Source organism: Aulonocara stuartgranti, assembly GCF_965226115.1.
Source record: "Aulonocara stuartgranti genome assembly, chromosome: 7".
Lineage (NCBI taxonomy): Eukaryota > Metazoa > Chordata > Actinopteri > Cichliformes > Cichlidae > Aulonocara > Aulonocara stuartgranti.
This window is the reverse complement of record NC_138945.1, coordinates 62070268-62089346: the sequence shown is the minus strand read 5'-3', so window position 1 is coordinate 62089346 and position 19079 is coordinate 62070268. Positions and strand designations below refer to the sequence as shown.

The 19079-nt window shown below is 38.7% G+C and overlaps 1 protein-coding gene across 2 annotated transcripts; it reads right to left on the bottom strand.

Moving 5' to 3' along the window:
* Positions 1-6194: 6194 nt before the first annotated feature.
* Positions 6195-18651, bottom strand: kras (v-Ki-ras2 Kirsten rat sarcoma viral oncogene homolog). Of its 2 annotated transcripts, XM_082541103.1 has the most exons (6): positions 18390-18651; positions 16116-16233; positions 15226-15404; positions 12908-13067; positions 10413-10536; positions 8548-8659 (listed from the first exon to the last, which is right to left on the bottom strand). In XM_082541103.1, the coding sequence occupies exons 2-5, from the start codon at positions 16224-16226 to the stop codon at positions 10417-10419; spliced, it is 570 nt and encodes a 189-aa protein (XP_082397229.1). In that variant the 5' UTR covers positions 16227-16233; positions 18390-18651; the 3' UTR covers positions 8548-8659; positions 10413-10416. The 2 variants fall into 2 exon arrangements, with proteins under 2 accessions (XP_082397230.1, XP_082397229.1); XM_082541104.1 differs by lacking the exon at positions 10413-10536 and having other exon boundaries at positions 6195-8659; positions 18390-18649.
* Positions 18652-19079: the final 428 nt, after the last annotated feature.

Genomic DNA, 19079 nt, shown 5'->3' with positions numbered 1-19079 from the left:
TCTTGGGCATTATCATTTTGCCAATTTGCCAATTTGCGAAGAACCAGTGACACATCTCTCGCGCCGCATGTTGCAGACTGGCGCATTTCCATGGGCACGTGGACAATTTCATTCAACTAAAGCTTATTACGTTAAATTTATGTTGAGCCTGACTGTCACAGAAGAGTTGGTTAAACTCTTTGGAAAGTTTTGGGGCTCCAGTTTGTTTTGAACCACATTCAAGTGAATCATAGCAAAATAATATGTGCTTTTAAAAAAAATTGTGTGTGTGTTAAATGCATTTATCTTAAAAAGTACATATAAATCTATTTAATTGACTTAATTGTGCACCAATCAATAACAATAACATTTGGTCAGAAACCTTGGTAAAAAGGAACTCAACTGTCTTAAGAAATTATAAAATACCTACAATCAACAGTTTACAAAAAATAAGAAGAGCTGCATAGCTCAGATTGCTCTCAACAATCTAAGCTAGTTCCCTCTTCAACGAGGCAACTTGAAGTCCAAAAAATACTTTTGGGGGGCTTATATGCTTACTATATAACATCTAGCAAGATTTCCCAGATTTTGCTTTTTTTGTTTGTTTGTTTGTGTCTATAATCCATATTTTTACCTTTTTTTTTCTTTTTTAGATGATTGTGAAATAGGAGACAAATTCCTGGCTGTGATGAATCTCAAGGAATTAGAGCCTGCTCAGCAGTTCTCTTCACGTTTTATTTGTCTTTCTGCATATTTTCAAATGTAATTTATTTTTGTTTGCTTTTGTAGGCTGCAGTGTTAATGTTCTGATTCAGTCTCACAACATTCACCGCTTTCATTAAGACTCAGCTAGAAGCCGTATTCAGCAATTCGAAAATCCCACAGTATGAGTCAAATGAAAGAGAGACAAAGTTGGTGAACATAACGGAGCATTTACCAGCTAAAAGAAGACGGGTTGTTGGAGACCAGAATAAAACTGCAATGATAATCAATGGTGAACTTTCACTCATTGAATAGATACAAGCATGATTAGAGTGATGCAAGTGTAGCCATATGAATACAGTTTAATTACTTCTCACCACATGTTAATCAATTTTCTGGCCACCTGTTTTGCTGTCAACAAGTTGCCAGAGACAGTTAATACCTCCTTTAAGTCTTCAGGGTGGATGGAACTGAGATATAGGCATTGTGGATTTAGACTTTTGACTTTTGACTTTAAAAGTATTTAGTCTGTGTTTTATACTGCATATATGAGAAGGTTTGTACATTTTCCTTAATGGTGGGAGCAGTGGGAATGATTTAACGATTCTCCCACTGTGTAGTACATCCATTATGATATGCCTCTCTGACACTCTGGTCAGCAGCAGCAGCAGCAGGTGGCATGATGTGGCTGAAGTGTAAGTGGCTTTCACAGTGCAAGATAGCCTGTCAGTCAGAGGCCCTAAGGGAAACAGCTTCACACCATGCAGAATGGCCTTTCCAAACTCTCTGTCGTTCTGTCTTTGTGTGTGTGTGTGTGTGTGTGTGTGTGTGTGTGAGAGAGAGAGAGACTGAAGTTGACATAGAAGCATTTTTGTGTGTCTGTGTTAAAGTCAGAGGCAGAGGATGTTAGTGGGTGGGTGTAAATCTCTGTCCAGCAGCATGTTGGGATGGGTGTTTGGGGACTAGTTGGAGAGCTGGCTCACAGGAGCTTAGATTGATGAAGTGATGGTGATGGATGGTAGTAATAAAGGCCTGGATGTCCTGTCTGTTGCCAGTGATGAAGCTGGTATGAATCACCCGTCTGGGGGCTGCTGAACATGACACTGCTCAATCCCCACGCCCTCCACCCTGCCACCCTTCTCGCCTCTGTCCTTCTATCCCTTTATCTTTCTGCCTTGTGCCTTTGCCGTCATTACATGGAGAATATGCTTTGTGCACTTCTAGCAGCAAGCATTCAACATCGTGCCATTATAGCATCAATTGGTACTGATGCATACTCTAAGATATTATGAGGCTTGTTTATCCATCTTGGAACACAGCATGCCCACAGTTCAAAGCATTGTACGCTGTTCATTAATTTTGTGTCCAAACATCACTTGTTGACTGATTGCGATGCATGCAAGAAAAAAATCCAATCAACTCAGTCAGCCACTCCTCATGAATAGGGTCATTTGAATATAGAGGGGCATCTGAAATTGCAGTGTTTGTGTCAACATAACAAGTTAATGATCTCAGATGATAATTGGTAGTTGGATGCTGAAGCGCTGTGCTGTGGCCCATGAGGTTTAGTGCCAAGGACCTTCTGTGATAAAAGAAGCAGCATGAGGGCTTTCAAAGTGGCACGATGCTGTAGGCAACACAATTCATCACCGCTCCATGAATATTCATCCAGCTCTCCGCTTCCTCCTGAGCTGCTGAAAACACGTCTGTATTAAGTCTCTTCTATGTGCTGCAGTGTGAAGACACCTAAACCTTCTGGCCTCTCATTACCAGACTGTGCTCTTGCAGCCCCGCATTCAGCTGCCTACCAGGGAGGGAAGCCACGCTTCATTAAAATCAAAAAGAAAATTCTCTTACTCGCCGCACTAACAAGGCAGAGGGTTGGACGGTCAGATGATTGTGAATTCACCCTTCTTCGCACACGCTCGCGGGGGTCAGGAGTAGTGATTGCCACCCAGCTTTCTCCTGCACATGGCAAGTGGGTAGATGAAATTGCCAGCTTTGGGCTGTGTGGTTTGCGCGTGGACACAGTCTGAAGCTTGATGTTAGCAATTTAAGAACATTTGCTGTGTCTTTTTCCAGCCCAACCTTCTCGCTGACGAGAGCCGAGAGAATCGTGGATTGGTTTCTGGGGCATCTTTTCGGCGCTTTATCGGACCTGCAGGCTTCTCGGTGCTGTCCCCAGATTACAGTTTAGGAAGACGGTGCTTGACTGACAGGCCTTGGCCTTGACAGTCCCTGGGGGGAAGGGGAGGGGGATTTGTGATGGCTGAACTGACTTGTACTTCTCTTACAATTTTCTCCAGGCTGGTTTCAGACTGTCAGGCTGAGAGAAAGCTCTCTCTGCATAATTCATTAGATCTCCTCTCTTTTTCACTCTTGGCTGGTATGTGGCAGGCACCGTAGCCCCATTGTTTAGGAAGACAGAGTAATGGAGCTTGTCACAATATGGTAACATAGTTTATTGTTCACAGCAACAGTTTGAAAACAACTTAACTTCCTTTGAAACAAGCTATTTGGCATATGCAATGCAGAATAATTACAAAGGAAAACCGAGCAATCAAATAGGCTATTCAAACAAAAACAGCTTAAGCCGCTCGTTTATTTTTCATTTATAATTGGTTAAGAGCATAAAAAGAATTCATAAATGATAATTACAACTTTAGTGTCACAAACAGTTTTGGCTAATAGACTGTAATACAGAGCAGGATATATCTATACAGGTTGCCTCGACACCAACCATTGTTTTGCAGCCAATTACCCCAGCATTGTCGGCATATGACACATACACAGGCCTGTCCTTTTGAAGCTTGTATACTGTCTCTGGGCATGATCTAGCTGGCATTTATTTCTTGAAAATCTGCAAGGGAAAATATCTCATCTTTGATGCTACATGACATCTCCCTTCACAGAATATGACTAAACAAGCTCGTTTTCCAACACACAATCCTGCGTGTTGAAGCCAGAGGACAACTTCTGTCACTGTAGCAGTAAATAAGGGCTGGTAGGAAGAGACTTTCTATAAAACTATGCAAATGCAGCAGCATGCTGACGTCTAAAACTCCTTGCATGGATGCAGTATGTCAAAATCACAAGGCATACACTGCCAATGACAGAAATGTTTAAACAGGGCCGTGGCTAATTTGGAAATTATGATTACAGCATTTAAGGTGATGGTAAATGAAGCTGAATTTATCTGTACTTGATTAATTTTTAAACACGTGCTCAAAACTTCACCCAGCCAATTAGATTTAAAAACAGCCTTCTGCACTGTTTTCTACATGGAGTTAAAACCAATAGTAAGGGCAAATATGAAAGGAGAGTGTCGGTCTCTGCTACAACAAGGAGGGATCATCTTCCACAATAACTAGATCAGGAAATTCTGTAACTGTCGCAGGTACATTCCATAAATCCCAGAGAAGACCAGCCTGTCTGGCGCCAACCGTTATGCCACGTTTAGTCACTTAAATCACCTTTGTTCCCCATTCTGATGCTGAGTTTGAACTTCAGCAGGTCGTCTTGGCAATGTCCTCACGCCTTTGAGCTGCTGCCATGTGTAGATTAGATATTTGCATTAACGAGCAGGTGAACAGGTGTGCCTAACAAAGCAGCCAGTGAGTGATTATTACTTTCAAAGTGCTGTAGTTGTCTTTCAAAGTGGACTTGAGTGTTATATAGTGCAATGGAGGATCCTCATCTTGAATAAGGTCAGCAAGTACAAGGAATTCCTGTGAGTCCCAGACCAGGTTTCAGACTTCTCTAAACAGTCTGTTTCGGATCATTTTTCTCTACTTTTGGGTCTTTGTGATGTCACTGAGACAGCCAATCAGAAGATAGCTGGCTTAAAAGGAAAGGAGATAAAATAGACTGCACTAAGGTATAGTAATGAAAATACTCTAGAGTTAAAGAGAAAGACTGTAGAGTACAAAATGACCATAACAGCCACGTTTTCTACATTATTATCCATTAGTCTTTGTATGTATATATTTCAATAACCCTGAGTGTTGCTTTGATTGTAAGAAAGGTCAGAATGTAACAGAAAGATGTTCAGCATCTTGCTTTTGAGAGAAAAACACACGAATTGAACAAAAACATACCACGGGCGAAGCTCCAAAGACATGCAAAAAGTGAAAGCCAAAAATTTGCACATTAATATAAAAGAGAACAGTTTCTTTCAAGTTTAAAGCCTGGTATTAGTATTCTGATGCTACACTGAAAAACACCCTTGGTTTCTCATTCAAAGTTAAGGATTACCTCTGGAGCGGTTTTCTGTCAGTACTGAACAGCTGTAAATAAGATTTGGATGCTTTTAAAAAATACATTTAAATCTAGTCAGAGTTAGAGGGGTGGAGCATAAAAGTACAAATGAAAAAGAATAAATGAAACGCTAATGTTGACTGAAAGAAACACATCTGATGTAAGGTCACATGTGGACACAGGACAGGACCAGATATTAAAATATTTTTAAAGTCTCTTTGATTAATAGCTCTGCATGTTTTAACATCACTATATCAGAGTTCATCACAACTCTCAGCTTTTCACTGTATAAAAACTTGGATCTGTATGTAACAATATGAATACTATAAACATGTAACGAGCCTTAAGAGATAATAGATGTTGTCCCATTCAGAAAAATAGCAAATGTATTCACCATTCAATGCTAATTCTTAATACTTAGATTTAGCAAATTTAATGAGCTAAAATAGGTTTTAACCAACTGTTTGGACTTTGCAAACATAATTAGTTAAAATTAGATTCCTGTCAAGGTGCCTGCACTGAACCGGTTTCATTCAGATGAAATAACATTAAGAGCTCATTATGTTAAACCTGGAGAATAAGATCAAGCTATTTCAAAGAAAGGATACAAGACAAATGTGATCGTGTGTATATTTAAAGCTGAGCTTTCTTACCAAATCAGGACTCTGGACTGACTCCCAAATAAAACCTCAAGTGTGGAGCTTTTGCTTTGTTAGAACTGTGCATCATGGCCTAATGAAACTGGCATGTTTTTGTTTATACATATTAAAATATATCAACTTAATTCATGCACGCAATGAACCTGATGACAGTACATGAGGTTAATTCTTGTCATAAATGCCTGTCCATGATTTTCAAAATGAATAAAAGTAAATATTTGTGCTGTGACTTGAGTATATTTAGTGCTTTTATATTCTTTAAAATGTACCAGGTAGAACACGGCTGACTCTACAGCAAGTGCGAGCAGATGGAGAAATGCGCCTTCAGAGCTGCTCCTTGTCATCTGTAATACTTTTCAAACTGAGTGAACAGTGCCATCTACTGGGAAGACTGGCGAAGTCTTCAAATATCAGAAGAACAAAATGAGATCCTATTTTTAATCACTGCAAATTTGTGTCAATACTGCAGTTACATTCTCCTATTCTCCAGCCGTTCGTTGTGCTGTGATGGAAAAAAAACTAATCAGATCATTCAAATTGAAGAGGAGGAAAAACATTATGAAGGAAACAGAAAAAAAAAAAAAAAAAATAGTTGGGTTCCTCTTTACTTTGTTCTTTATTACACATTAAATAGGAGTGGTGAGATTTATGGCAAAATAGACTCATTTGAGATTAGATCACCACTCTACATTGCCCACCACAGGTATGATGTAAAGTGGTCATTCATTCACTTCCCTAAACCTGGACCCCAGTCACACTTGCTGTTCACATACAGAGAGCGGAGCGAAACTCCATTAAAGCAACATTCATGTAGACACAAATGAAATGAAGCACAATTTACAAAATATGCACCTCTCATTATCACAACTATACAAAGGTTGTTAAAATACGATCCAGGTATAAATGATACATTTCAGAAATCAGCTGTTGGCACCCATTAAAAGGAAGAGGAATATTTCAAACATTACAGTAAAACTACTTGTGAAACAGTATTGTGGACAGGAGGGTTCCATAATTAAAAATTGCATCAACAGTTATCATCTACTTCATGAAAGAAAAAGAAAAAAAGAAAGCAAAAGAGGTAATAATAAACTGGGTCAAAATCCATTAATCCTGAAAGCAAAACATCACTTTTTGTGGGAATAACAACGCTCCCCTAGAAGAGCATTTTGTGTATCTCTAGAGTACACGGGGGAAAAATAAATGATGTTTCGGCTCTTCCAACATCTATATGTAGCACCTAATGCAAAGATAAAAGGCAAATTTAAAAAACCCAGATGAGCAGTTTGTAAATACAATGGAAAATGGTGAAATTGGGGTTGACCCCAGAAGGAAACTGGACTTTTTATTATTTTTGTAATAAAGTCAGACGATTTAATCTAAGAACCAATTTTATGGCAATTATTGCCTCATTTACAAACATCCGTTCCAGTTGCATCGCCACGCTAAACACATTTTATGAGAGAAAAAAAAAAGAAAAGAAGAAAAATTATTTTGCTGGACAATCATTTTTGTTGAAAGGCAAGCCAACAAACAATTTCAACACTCAAGCAAAAGAATCCAAGGAGTAGGAGAGAGAAGGGAAGAAAGAAAAAAAACAAAACCCTCTTCGAAAAGCTAAACAAAATCTGAAAATTTATTTGGACAACATTTTGAACAACCTCTGTGACTCCACACCAAGACAAATATTCTTGACAGCTGCGTAAAGGATTCGTTCTGCTTTCTAGCTGCTCACAAGCAAAGAAGTTAGTGCGCAAGACACCTCCGTGGCCTCTTATGTTCTGACAAACCTTAAATTATGCAGTGAACCTAAACATTACGGTCAAATACGAAGTCCACAAGGAGGAGGACAGCTGTTAACAGCTGTTTTTGAGCATATATTGATGAAATGATTATTTGTCAGGATGAATCAAAACAATCCTACAGTCAAATCTTAGCCTAAAGAAAAGCAGGAAACTTTTAACCGAAGTCAAAAAAGGCAACACAAAATGACCCTCATAATGTGGCTGCTAGTCCCATCTTATTAAGACAAAAATGGGTTCAAATATATATCTTGCTTAGAATTTCTGCTTTAAAAAAAAAAAGAAAAAAAAAAGGCAGATTTATTTCTCACAAAAGCAAAAAACTACTTTCAAAAAAACCTGAAAAACTAGACTATGTCCAACCGAGTCAGAGTTCTTTATCGCTGGCTTCGTTTAATCCATCGACCAGAGGCAGTTTACCCATGTCTTCTAGGACATAATTCATGCAAAAAGGGAAAAAAAAAAAAAATCTCTCTCACCTCATGGCAAGAACACACAGTACTAAGAAAAGACAAATTAATTAATAACTAATGAAGGTGTTAAAACATTCAGAGATGAGTAGGAGTTTGCATGCATACTTATCAGTGGCATAGCTAAGTCATACCTAGAGGTCGTTAGAGACGGGGACAAAACACGGGGGCTGGGATTGGATCTCATCTGGCTGACTGTTGGTCCTTTCTTCATATCCATATTGTCTACGTGAGCGGGATGAAAATTCATTCTTTGGCATCCCATACTTTTAAAAAGGTCATTAGAGAACATGACCTTTCAAGCAAAGAGAAAATTAACTCACGGTTTAATGAATAATTTGTTAAACATAATTTGCAATGCAATTGGCTCCCAGCTCTGTAAAATGCTCCAAATCAGCATTATCATTTAAAAAAATAACAATCCTAAATTCATCAGGCTCTTGAACCCATATTGTGGGCAACTGGCACTAAACTGAAAATGAAGCTTATTGGTGTCCAAAGAAGCAAATAAGAAGAGAAGAGAAAAAAAAAAAAAAAAGGCAGAAAATTCAGTTCAGGTTTAGTATTGTGTGGGTATGGAGAAATAGGCTAATAATTTAGTGTAATGTACAAAATGTATTACTTGAACTGTTCAACATAGTTGCATTTTTTTGTCTTAAAAGGGAATCATTATTCACATAATTGTACACTTTGTCTTGGACTTCTTTTTCTTCTTTTTGCCCTCCTTGCTCATCTTCTCCTTATGCTTCCGGATTTCTCGCACTAACGTGTAAAAGGCATCGTCGACGCCCTGGAAAACAAGCAGAGAGTGTGCACCGTTAGAGTTAAGAAGCTTTGTTCATGACTGCACTGTGTAAACTTGTCTACTAAAAGTGAATCAAAATCTCCAAATAAAAAGTCTGTCCATTTTAAATACACCGTTTTCTGATTAAGTGTACATTCTGTAAATGAGACACAATTCGGGGGATCAATCCGATTCGAACCATTTAGGACATGCTGAATAAAATGTGTGTTTCAGAATAAAAGTCAGTGGTGCTTCCACTGACATCAAAGACAGTGGCTGCAGTTACATGGGCTTCATTTCTCAATGTCATCAGCACAGTCTGGCACCAGTACAGGATTTAAAATGTATGTACCTGAAGTATTCATAAAATATAGTTCCAGTGGAAAAGATGCACCGCTGGGAAAAGTGCTCTCACAAGCAATGAATAAACAAATTTAAATTAGCCCTTTTAAAAAAAAAAAAAAAGAAAGAAAAGAGTTAAAGGGGTAATAAAACTTTGTTTTGTTTTTATATAAATACACCAATTTATTCTGACAGAGGTATTTAAATTAGGCTTTTATTCTCTCACAAAGATCCTATTCAGATTATTGGTGAGTAACAGGCTCCATGGAAATGCAGCAAGTGTCGTTTTAATGGCACACTGACGTAAATGTGTGATGAACATTTTGAACGGTGTGTAAATGTGACAATAATCTGTAAGGAGCAGTAGAGTAAAGAGCCTGAGGCCAATTTAAGGTTTTGACAAAGACAGCAGGAAAACAAAACAGAGTAAAGAAGAAGGGATTTATATCAGCAGGAAAAATTGCCTTAAAACCACACGCACACAATTTGTTGACGACACATCTCTGCCATTTTCTCAAAGCGCATCCTTCGCAGAAACACATTCCAGCAAATGATTCAGTCCAATGTTTGCAGTAACATCCTCTAATCACACATGATGGCTAAACCAGCCCAAAAACCCCATTGTTCATGCTGATTTCAGCCCATTAGGACACTTTCACACTGGTAGTCTGAATCTAGGAACGGTTAGCCTGGAAATCTGACTGTGTGAACACAAGTGCAGACCCCTTTCCAGGTTGACTAAAAGGAAAAGGTCTGGCTGCCAAAGTGCAGAAAGAAGGTTTCTTTCATTATAGGAAAATGTATTTCAGTAGTCGTGTTTGGATTAAAACAGGACAGAAAACAGACTCCCAGCTTTACAGTCGGAAAACAAACCCAAACCTGGTGCTGTGTTAGTTTTTATGCTCGAGTTGAGCAATAAGGTAGGCACTTGTTTGGGTTTTTTTGTAACATTTCTCACTCTATGCAGACTGTTACTTCAGTCGTGCTTTTTCTACTTACAGCGTTCAATTTTTCTGACATCTCTCAATAAGCACAGTCATCATTCATAATGGAAATAAGGGGAGAAAAAAAAATCCCCACCCCTATATGAGGAAGGCATAATGCAAATGTCCACCAGTGTGAAAGTAGACTAGCTTGCATAGATCAAAGTTCTTTAGGCTCAGTAAACCAATCCAGTGTGAAAACAAACTCAATAAAATCAACCATGATACACAGAAACACTGAAAGGACAGGAATCATCAGCTGCCTCAGCCTCATGTTAGACTCACACCACAGCCCCAATAGAAACCAGCAGGTTAGCTTTGAGAACATGTGAAGCACCAGCTCCTCACTGAGTGTCTTCTTCCATTTCCTTCACCACAATTCCCACTAACAACACACACGCAGAGCTGGTGGGTGTGCGGCTGCATACACTTACCCCTTCACATCACAACACACTTTTTAAGCTTGACACAGCGCGGAGTCTTTTCTTCCTTGCTGATCTTATTGACCCGGTACAGCCTGATCTCCCGTACCAGAGTGTAAAAGGCATCTTCCACTCTCTGCAGTATGAAACACAACTTTCCTCAATGTTGAGGAATACACAGGAGGAGGGGGGAGGACATACTATTTGGATGCATTTGTTACAAACTACAAATACGAAGGAGTAAAGCAAACTGGCGGTGCAGGTCTACTTGCAAAGTTTGCCCTGCCTAATCCTCTGCATAACACTTTATTTCAAAATCTTGGGATATGGATGAATATAAATGTTGATTTCCCCCCCCCTCCATATCTTTAAAAAGATAATTTGAGTGTTTTTAAGGAGAGGAAATAAATATTAAGTCATTCAGAAAACAAATACTTTGATTCAGTATGTTGCCTGACCTGACTACTATTAAGCAATGATGCACTGTAGTCTCCTTACTTTTCCATCCACATTGAAACTGACAGAAGCAGTGTATTCAGCTACATCAGTCCAAAACAAGTGCAACGCATTGAGTATATGTATACAGTTGTAGTCAGAAGTTTTAATTCACTTATCATGGGCATGAATGTCCTGATAATTTTGGGCCATTATTTTTTTCTTTCAATTGATTGTACAGCATACATCTTTAAGCTTGAGCTTTGAGTTCATTTTAGTTTTCTCTAATCCACACAGGCTCAAATACAAAGACACGCCCCCACTAATATTTGGCTAAATGTCCCTTCTTGAGTTGCACCTCAACCAGACACCAGCCATCAACACGCTTCTGGCATAGTTCTGGCTGGATTGCTGACCACCCTTCTTGGCAGAATTTGTTGAGTTTGTGTAAACTTCTGACCACAACTGTAAACAGACAGTGGAGAGGTGTAATATGGTGCAGGAGTGGTTCAGAATTTTGATTACCAGTGTGGCTGCTCTTATTTTCACCTTCTGAGTACATGTATGCAAGTGTTCTGTGATGGTAAATAAGATCCCTGAGACATCTACTGTAGTGAGGACTAAGACAAGGCGGCTCTCTTTGCTTTAGCTTGTGGTTTTATATCTGCTTGTGGACAGATTGTTATGAATATGATACCTTTACAACTATGTAAGACGCAGTTAAACTTTACAGTCATAATAAAAATGTCACAATACGAATATATTTGCTTTTTTTTTTTTTTTTAAATTGCATATTTAAAAAAAAAAAAAAAAAAAAAAAAAAAAAGCAGCAAAGCTCAAGCCACCAGATTTTAATTTAGCCAATTATCCCCTCTGGCCTCTGCACCACAGCCAATTTTAGATGATTCAGTGAAAATCTCATTTTTAGCAGATGCATTTGGGAATCTGAAATGGAGTTACCATTACTTCCAGCAGAACAAGCTTAAATGCTTCTCTAGAACTTTATTTTTCAAGATGACAAATGCGGCAAGCAGGGTAAGTCGTGAGCGAGGACTGTGTTGGTGTGTCCAAAACCTCCTTCGTTATTCATGTAACGTGTGCAAGTTCCAAAACTGTATGACGTTTTAAAAACAGACACCTTCCAAGCTTGCAGTGGGCGAGTGGTAACAGTATTTGTTTGGTATCATTTAAAAATTGTATATTGTGCCCATCGTGCATTTCCAGAGAAGATTAAATTATTTAAGAGTAGCCATGAGTGGCTTCAAATAAATGTAATAGTTCCGGTTCTAATAGAAGCAGCACTGTGTGGACACTGAACTTCCCTGCACCAAAAGGAACTATGATTCACCCCAGATCAGAGAACACTAAAATGCACTTACAGATCACTCCAATAGCCAGTCTGCTACCTAAAGCCATGCCCACAACACACACACCACTGATATCACAGCAAAATCTTCCAAAACCCCAGACACAGCAACCAGTAAGCAGAATCATTAACCCTCTGATTAATTTCCGACACTTTGCCCTTTCATGCAGAGTCCCTGACACCGATTTGCTGATTATTTATAAAGCAGGATCCTTTGCAGGTGGGCTAATAATGATTTAATTCACATATCCGTGACAAAGCAGCATGCAATGATTACATTGTCACCCATTAAATTTAAATTAACCAAAAAAGATTTAATGATGCACAGCGTGTTACCTGAGACAATTTCAAGCAAGATCATCATTTAAGAAAAAAAAAGAAAAAAAAAAAGGGACCAACAGAGATAGCAACACAAATCAATCCCTCATGATACAATCACATTCTTGTGATCCATTTCCCAAAATCATCCAGCTGTGTTACCAAAATTACCATTAGCTTACCTTTTCTGAAAAAACAATTTGATACGAAAGGAACATTTATGGAAATGACAAAACGACCAATAACCCTGAGACCACATGCACCTCCACACCATTTAACATGCTCTCCATACCTCCAGTTCAATCCCACAACAGTTTAGTGACAGAGTTGACAAATGAGCCACTTTGAGTCTTGAGGACAACACTCAGTCTGTTGTTGGGATTCTCACCTGTCTGGTTTTGGCTGAGGTCTCAATAAAGGGAATGCCGTAGCTACGTGCTAAGTCCTGAGCCTGCTTTGTGTCCACTGTCCGGGACGGGAGGTCACACTTGTTCCCCACCAGCACCATGGGGACGTCCTCAGAGTCCTTCACCCGCTTAATCTGTTCTCTACACATTCACAGCCAGAACAGAATTGCAGTTTTAGTTTCATTTTACTTGTGTAGTACTCCATTGGCTACGTAATACGATGTTAGAAAACACTGTACAAACAAACCACACTGAACACACAAAACACTTGTAGTGTACAGAATGACTTTCTATAAACTGCAAGTGTTGCTGTAGTTTTCAGAAACAAGAACATTAATGACTTAAGCTCAGCCCCTTACAGAACACTGATACACATATTCTGCTGTAGTTGTAATTCCTACAGTGTTTTTGTACATTTTAATAGAAGATCCCATATATTTACAATATTTTAGTATATCAGTAAGTTGGGGGCGGGGGGGTTGCTACAGTAAAAAAATAAATAAAACTAAATAAATAAATAGCAATGATACTGGTATCGATATTGAACCGTTCGATACAGTGCTTTCGGTTCGGTACGCATATGTATTGAACAATAAAACATTTATTTATTTTATCAACTCTTCTTCTGACGATGCTGTCTGTGTTGAGCGCTCAGTGGATCTGTGTTCGACTACCCCGCCTAGGCTGCACTGTCGAGTGCAGATCCACTGAGCGCAGCGAAAGCTAGCAAGACAGAAGCTAAGCTCCTTGCAACATGGCAACTGCCTCAATGCTACCCGAAATTGAACCTCCCCCACCCTCATTCAGATCTGGCGTTTGGAACTATCTTGGTTTTCATGTGAAGCATGACCCTGATGGTAAGCGCGTCATGGACAAAAGTAAAACAGTATGTCGGATAGAGGTGGGAATCACCATACATCCCACGATACGATATTATTGCAATTTTTTAAAATATTTTGCAATAGTTAGATTCTGTACATAAAGGTAAACTTTATCAAAATTCATTTTATCTAATATCAAAGTCTCGCACTCAGTCTTTCTCTCATTTCAGTCAGTTTTATTGTTGACAAACTGAACGGTTTGTATTACAGTCTAGTCCAACTTAACTGAATGCAACCATCTGGTACAATTATAGCTATTCTGAACTATGCAATTTGTGAAAACTATGCACCCCATTCAGCAACTGAAGAATTTGAAAGTAAATTAAAACAAAATATAATTTTACATTAAATAAAAAAAGTTTTAAACTTAATTTAAAAAAAAAAAACATGTCTTAAATTAAAATAAGTAAACTGTCATGTTTATTGCTGCCAAAAAAAAGTTAAACACATTTGGACAGTGAAGGAATGTCAGGATTCTTGCTCAGAAAAAGGAGCTGATCAACATGCTCTGAAGTCAGAGCACAAAAACTTTTTTTGTAACAAAATATCGATTTCTGCTGTCCCTGTATCGATACATTATTAGCAAACAAAATATCACGATACTACACAGTATCGATTTGTTTCCCCCACCCCTAATGTCGGATGTGCCACGCAATGCTCAATTTGTGGGAACTAGTGCGTTAGCGCAGTTAGCCGTTTACGTGTTGACGCCGTCCAGCCCCACGCACGGAGCGATCCGCGGTAACTTGTTAACGGAGATTTGACGCGTTATGGTGTTAATGTCATTTTAACAAGATTAACGCTGACAGCACTAGTGGGAACAACGAATATGACTGCACATTTACACCGACATCATCCTAGTGCAAAGACAAGTGGAAGCAGGCAAAAACAACAAGCACGCATGCTACAAACTTTAGCCGAGTCATTTAGACAGCCTTTAGCACATGATTCTCCTTATGGGGACCTGATATGTTTAATATGCTGCTGAGAATATACCCCAGAAGAAGGCTATAGTATAGCTTTTATTTTGGAAAGAGCCATTTCTCTGTAATAAACTCTCTTTTCCAAAGATGAGTGATTTCTCGATCAGATAGATTTATTTTTTTTATTTTGTTGTTTCAGCAACATTAAATTTAAAAACTGTACTTTTGAGTTAAAATATACATTTATAATTTTAATAAATTAAAAATTAAAAAGGCATGAACATTTTTTGTATCGAAAAAATATCGAACCGTGACACCAAAGTATCGAACCAAACCATGAATTTTGCGTATCATTGCACCCCATATATATAAAAAAATATACATTTTTATATATACACTTTAGTGACTTCAAAATACAGCATGTTATTTCTTAGTTTTAAGTAAACTACTACATACTGGTTACAAAGACATGAGGCAATTTCTCCCCTAGCTCACCTATAGTGGTGAATGTCTTCAAAGGACTTGGTATTGTTGATGGCAAAGACACAGAGGAAACCCTCCCCTGTCCTCATGTATTGATCCCTCATGGCGCTGTACTCCTCCTGACCTGCTGTGTCCAGGATGTCCAGTAGACATGTCTCTCCGTCAATGACTACCTGCTTTCTGTAAGAGTCCTGGAAGCAAAACACATGAGAATCCTGGAATTTAGTGGTTTTAAGAGATGTAATACAATGAGATGATAGCTTATTTAATAATTTTTAAATAGATTTTAAGTTACTCTAAATGTGTCTGCTGAGTGTGATTTACCGATGATATCGCATTTTTAATCTAATAATTACGATACTTAAAGTTATGAGATGATTTCAATAAAAGATACCACAGGGCATCTTCTGTTCACTACACCAGTAGGGCACTTCATTTTTCAGCAGACCTCATATTACAATGAGCTCATTTCTACCGTGTCGACGTACTCCAGCTTTTTATTACACTGATAACTACACTCAATCCCATCTAACACAAATAATTACTCTTTGCTCCAGTGAACAGCCATACCTTTGGATGCCATCTTCTATTTAATCTATATCAATGGTCTAACCTCCAGCAACAAATCAATAATTGATTGAAATCATGATGGGACTTAGTTTGATCACTGGCCTTTTGAGAGCTCGGGCAGGAAGACATCCATTGAAAGTTCTAGAAAACCTGTTTGGAGTCTCTCTTTAAAGCTTAAACCAGTAAAACCTGTTGCAACTCATTTTTGTGAATATATACACACATATATATATATATATAAAAACAGGACTTACAACTTGTGCTGCCCCCTTTCATATGTCGACACATACACAAAGACACAGGAACAGAAACATTCTATATTTTTCCTTTACCTCAATGGTGGGGTCATATTCATCCACGAAGTGATTCTGGATGAGCTGAATGGTAAGTGCGCTTTTGCCAACGCCACCAGCTCCCACCACAACCAGTTTATATTCTGTCATGATTCACCTGCAAGTTAAAAAAAAACAAAAATACAATCTCATTATATGATTATCTTCAGTGAAAGTCAAATGGAAAGTATTAGTTTATCTGGTGCACAATCAATGCCTCGTGCATTTTCCACTTAAAACAATTTTACAATCTAATCGCATTCAAACATTGTCATTTCTGTACAACAACCCGTTTGTTTACTGGAAATCTGCACACTCAGGACTGGCAGAATGAGAAGATATTAATATATGAACACCACTTCCAGTGAGTAACTCAACTCGCCCTCAGCTATTCGTTTAATAACACACCTGAATCACTGGGAAATTAGATTTCACACCAAGTTTAGTTTGCTTTTCACAGAGAAAATGCCCATTTTAGTATTAACCAAGAGGCTTGTAGAAGAAGCTTGCCACAAACACAATAGATGGTTAATCTGCATGTGTTTGTATGCAAATGGAGGGTATAAACAGAAAAAACCCAAATGGATTCACAAAAAGCTGCTATATTATCAAATATTCTTTAAATAATCAATTGAAATTGCTGTCTCTGAAAATTGTCAGAAACATCAAACGTGAAATAAAATGCATAAAGATGAGATTATGCGTATATATAATTAAATGTCTAAATTCAGTAGTGTTTTCTGAGTGACAGCTCCACAACAGACGCCAACCCCAGGCAGAAATCCATGACATTACATTAAGGCTCCAAAATTGACAGGCAACTGGGAGGGTCTCTGCTGTCTGTCTGCTGTGTGGAGCGGAACACATCAATAGTAGTTGCTGGTCTTTTCAGAGGCTACAGCACAGAAAGCTCAGCTGAGCCTGCAGTCAGGGAGGAGTGCCACTAAATATTATTGCTATGTCTAGAATGCTATGCATTTGCCCAACTACTAATAAACTAGTTTGTGCTCACAACACTTTTCTTTATAAAATTGTCCCCCATTATTTCATCTACACACTAAGTGATTTACACATGTCATTGATGAGGATGCCATCTGTAAAGAAACAACCTCATCTTTAACCTGAACAGACAAGACCAATTCCAGTGTCAATGGAGATTCCTCTGAGTGTGCCACATGGCTTTCACGTCTCTATGTCTATGCTGTCACTTTGCAGCATACTAGTCAGTGAAAGTGGAAAATGAATGAATACAGCAAGCTGTCAAGCAACAAACAACAATTTAAAAATAAGGAATTTAGCTCTTGTACTCCAGTAAGAAAATATAATTTGCGTTTTAAGGATTGAGATTCTTTTTTTAAATTTTTTAATACAGTGAATGATATCTGCTTCAAACTGTGGCAAAGTTTTGAAGCTGTGGAAGGTCGATGGAAACCTTATTTCCTTAAGATAGGAGTGTGCCACTCGTGGCTGTAGCTTGCCTTAAACTGAACCCATTAATGGCATGCAGTGCATCCAACTTTATGTTGACATTCCTGAAATCAAGGACATTCCCAATAGAGGAAGAAGAAGAAAAAAACCCCACTGAACTGAATATCACTGCGGGAGAAAAAAAAATATCACAAGAAGACGTCGATATTTATTAGCAAACATATCGTTATGCTAGTTTGGAACGGTTAGCCGGCTACGTGATTTAGCTTTTCAATGAAAGACCACCTATCATGCTTCAACAGGTAGAAGCATCAGTAGCATACTTAAAAGTCAACAGGGATTTTGATTTAAATTCACCGCTTTGCGACTACAGGGTTACCATAAAGGCTGTGTGAAACCGTCTGAGCACCGGGCTGCTGTGCTGCTAGCAAGCTTAGCATTGGAGCTCGCCAACAGCCTCGAAAGTAAACTCACCATGAGACCACATCAGCTAACTTAACGTATTATAAAAATGTAATTCATTAAAAGGAGCACTGGCTGCACCGCCTACCCCGACACACTCGTTATCATTCATTCAAAGGGGAAGGGTGCCAGATTTTGAAGCCGCCATTGGTAAGCTAGCTCACAGGTCTGCGTTGCAGGGCCAGACGGTAGGTTAACAATTGGGCGTAGTTAAGTTCAAAAAACCGAAAATGAATAATACCACTATAGCGGTGTTGTTTAGTGTTTAGATAGCGGGCACGGTGACCGACTAACTACATTAGTGAAAACAATGTTTCGACAAGCACTACAAAAAAAAAAAGGAAAGGGGGCCCAACATGTAATAATCTCCTCCATTTGTTTTACCTTTTACTGAGTGGAGTTCCGCGTCCGAAGTAGCGACCGAGTCAAGCTGATATTCCTCTCGTTTCACACGATCTCTGCATTTCCTATTTCTCACCAAAACCCCCGCATTTAAGTTGATCTGTCGTCGGTTCACAAGCAAGAGAGAACATGCGAAAAAGTGAGCAAATTAATCGATTGAACTTTCCATTTGATCCAGCGCCCCGGCCTAGCTGCTCCGTCTGGCCTGCTTTACGCGTATATGGGCGGATACCAGGCGTACTTTTACCCATAAACCATAGCAGGATTTCAACCGGTCTGGGGCATTTATCTCTCGATGTGTGTATGTGTCGCAATATGAGTTGTAATACACTGTACTTTGTCATTTGTGTGCGCATTGCGGCTCTTTTACACAGTTTTCATTTATGACTAGATTTATATAAGCACTGATTATTCTACTAGTAGTGGAGATGTTACCTGTCTTTTTTAATTCACATATGTATGTTTTTAAAATTATTATTTTTTAACCAGAGTGAGAGGTTCATATCAATACTTTAATGATTGAAATGATTAATGATTTCATTGATATACCCACAAAGGTCACAATTTGTAGGACTTGTGCTCTGACTGCTGCTGCCTGCAGTCAACAAAGCCTAGGGGGCACTCCACGAGCTTATTTATAGGCTCTAAATATAACTGGAATGTGCAGGACGG

What these genes read in the sequence shown, in the direction of transcription:
- kras (XM_082541103.1), bottom strand. Translation starts at nt 16,226, where the DNA reads ATGACAGAATATAAACTGGTTGTGGTGGGAGCTGGTGGCGTTGGCAAA. An exon ending in AATATGACCCCACCATTGAG is followed by an intron (nt 15,405 to 16,115) that starts GTAAAGGAAAAA and finishes TTTTGCTTCCAG; the next exon opens with GACTCTTACAGAAAGCAGGT. An exon ending in CCTCAGCCAAAACCAGACAG is followed by an intron (nt 10,537 to 12,907) that starts GTGAGAATCCCA and finishes TTCATACTGCAG; the next exon opens with AGAGTGGAAGATGCCTTTTA.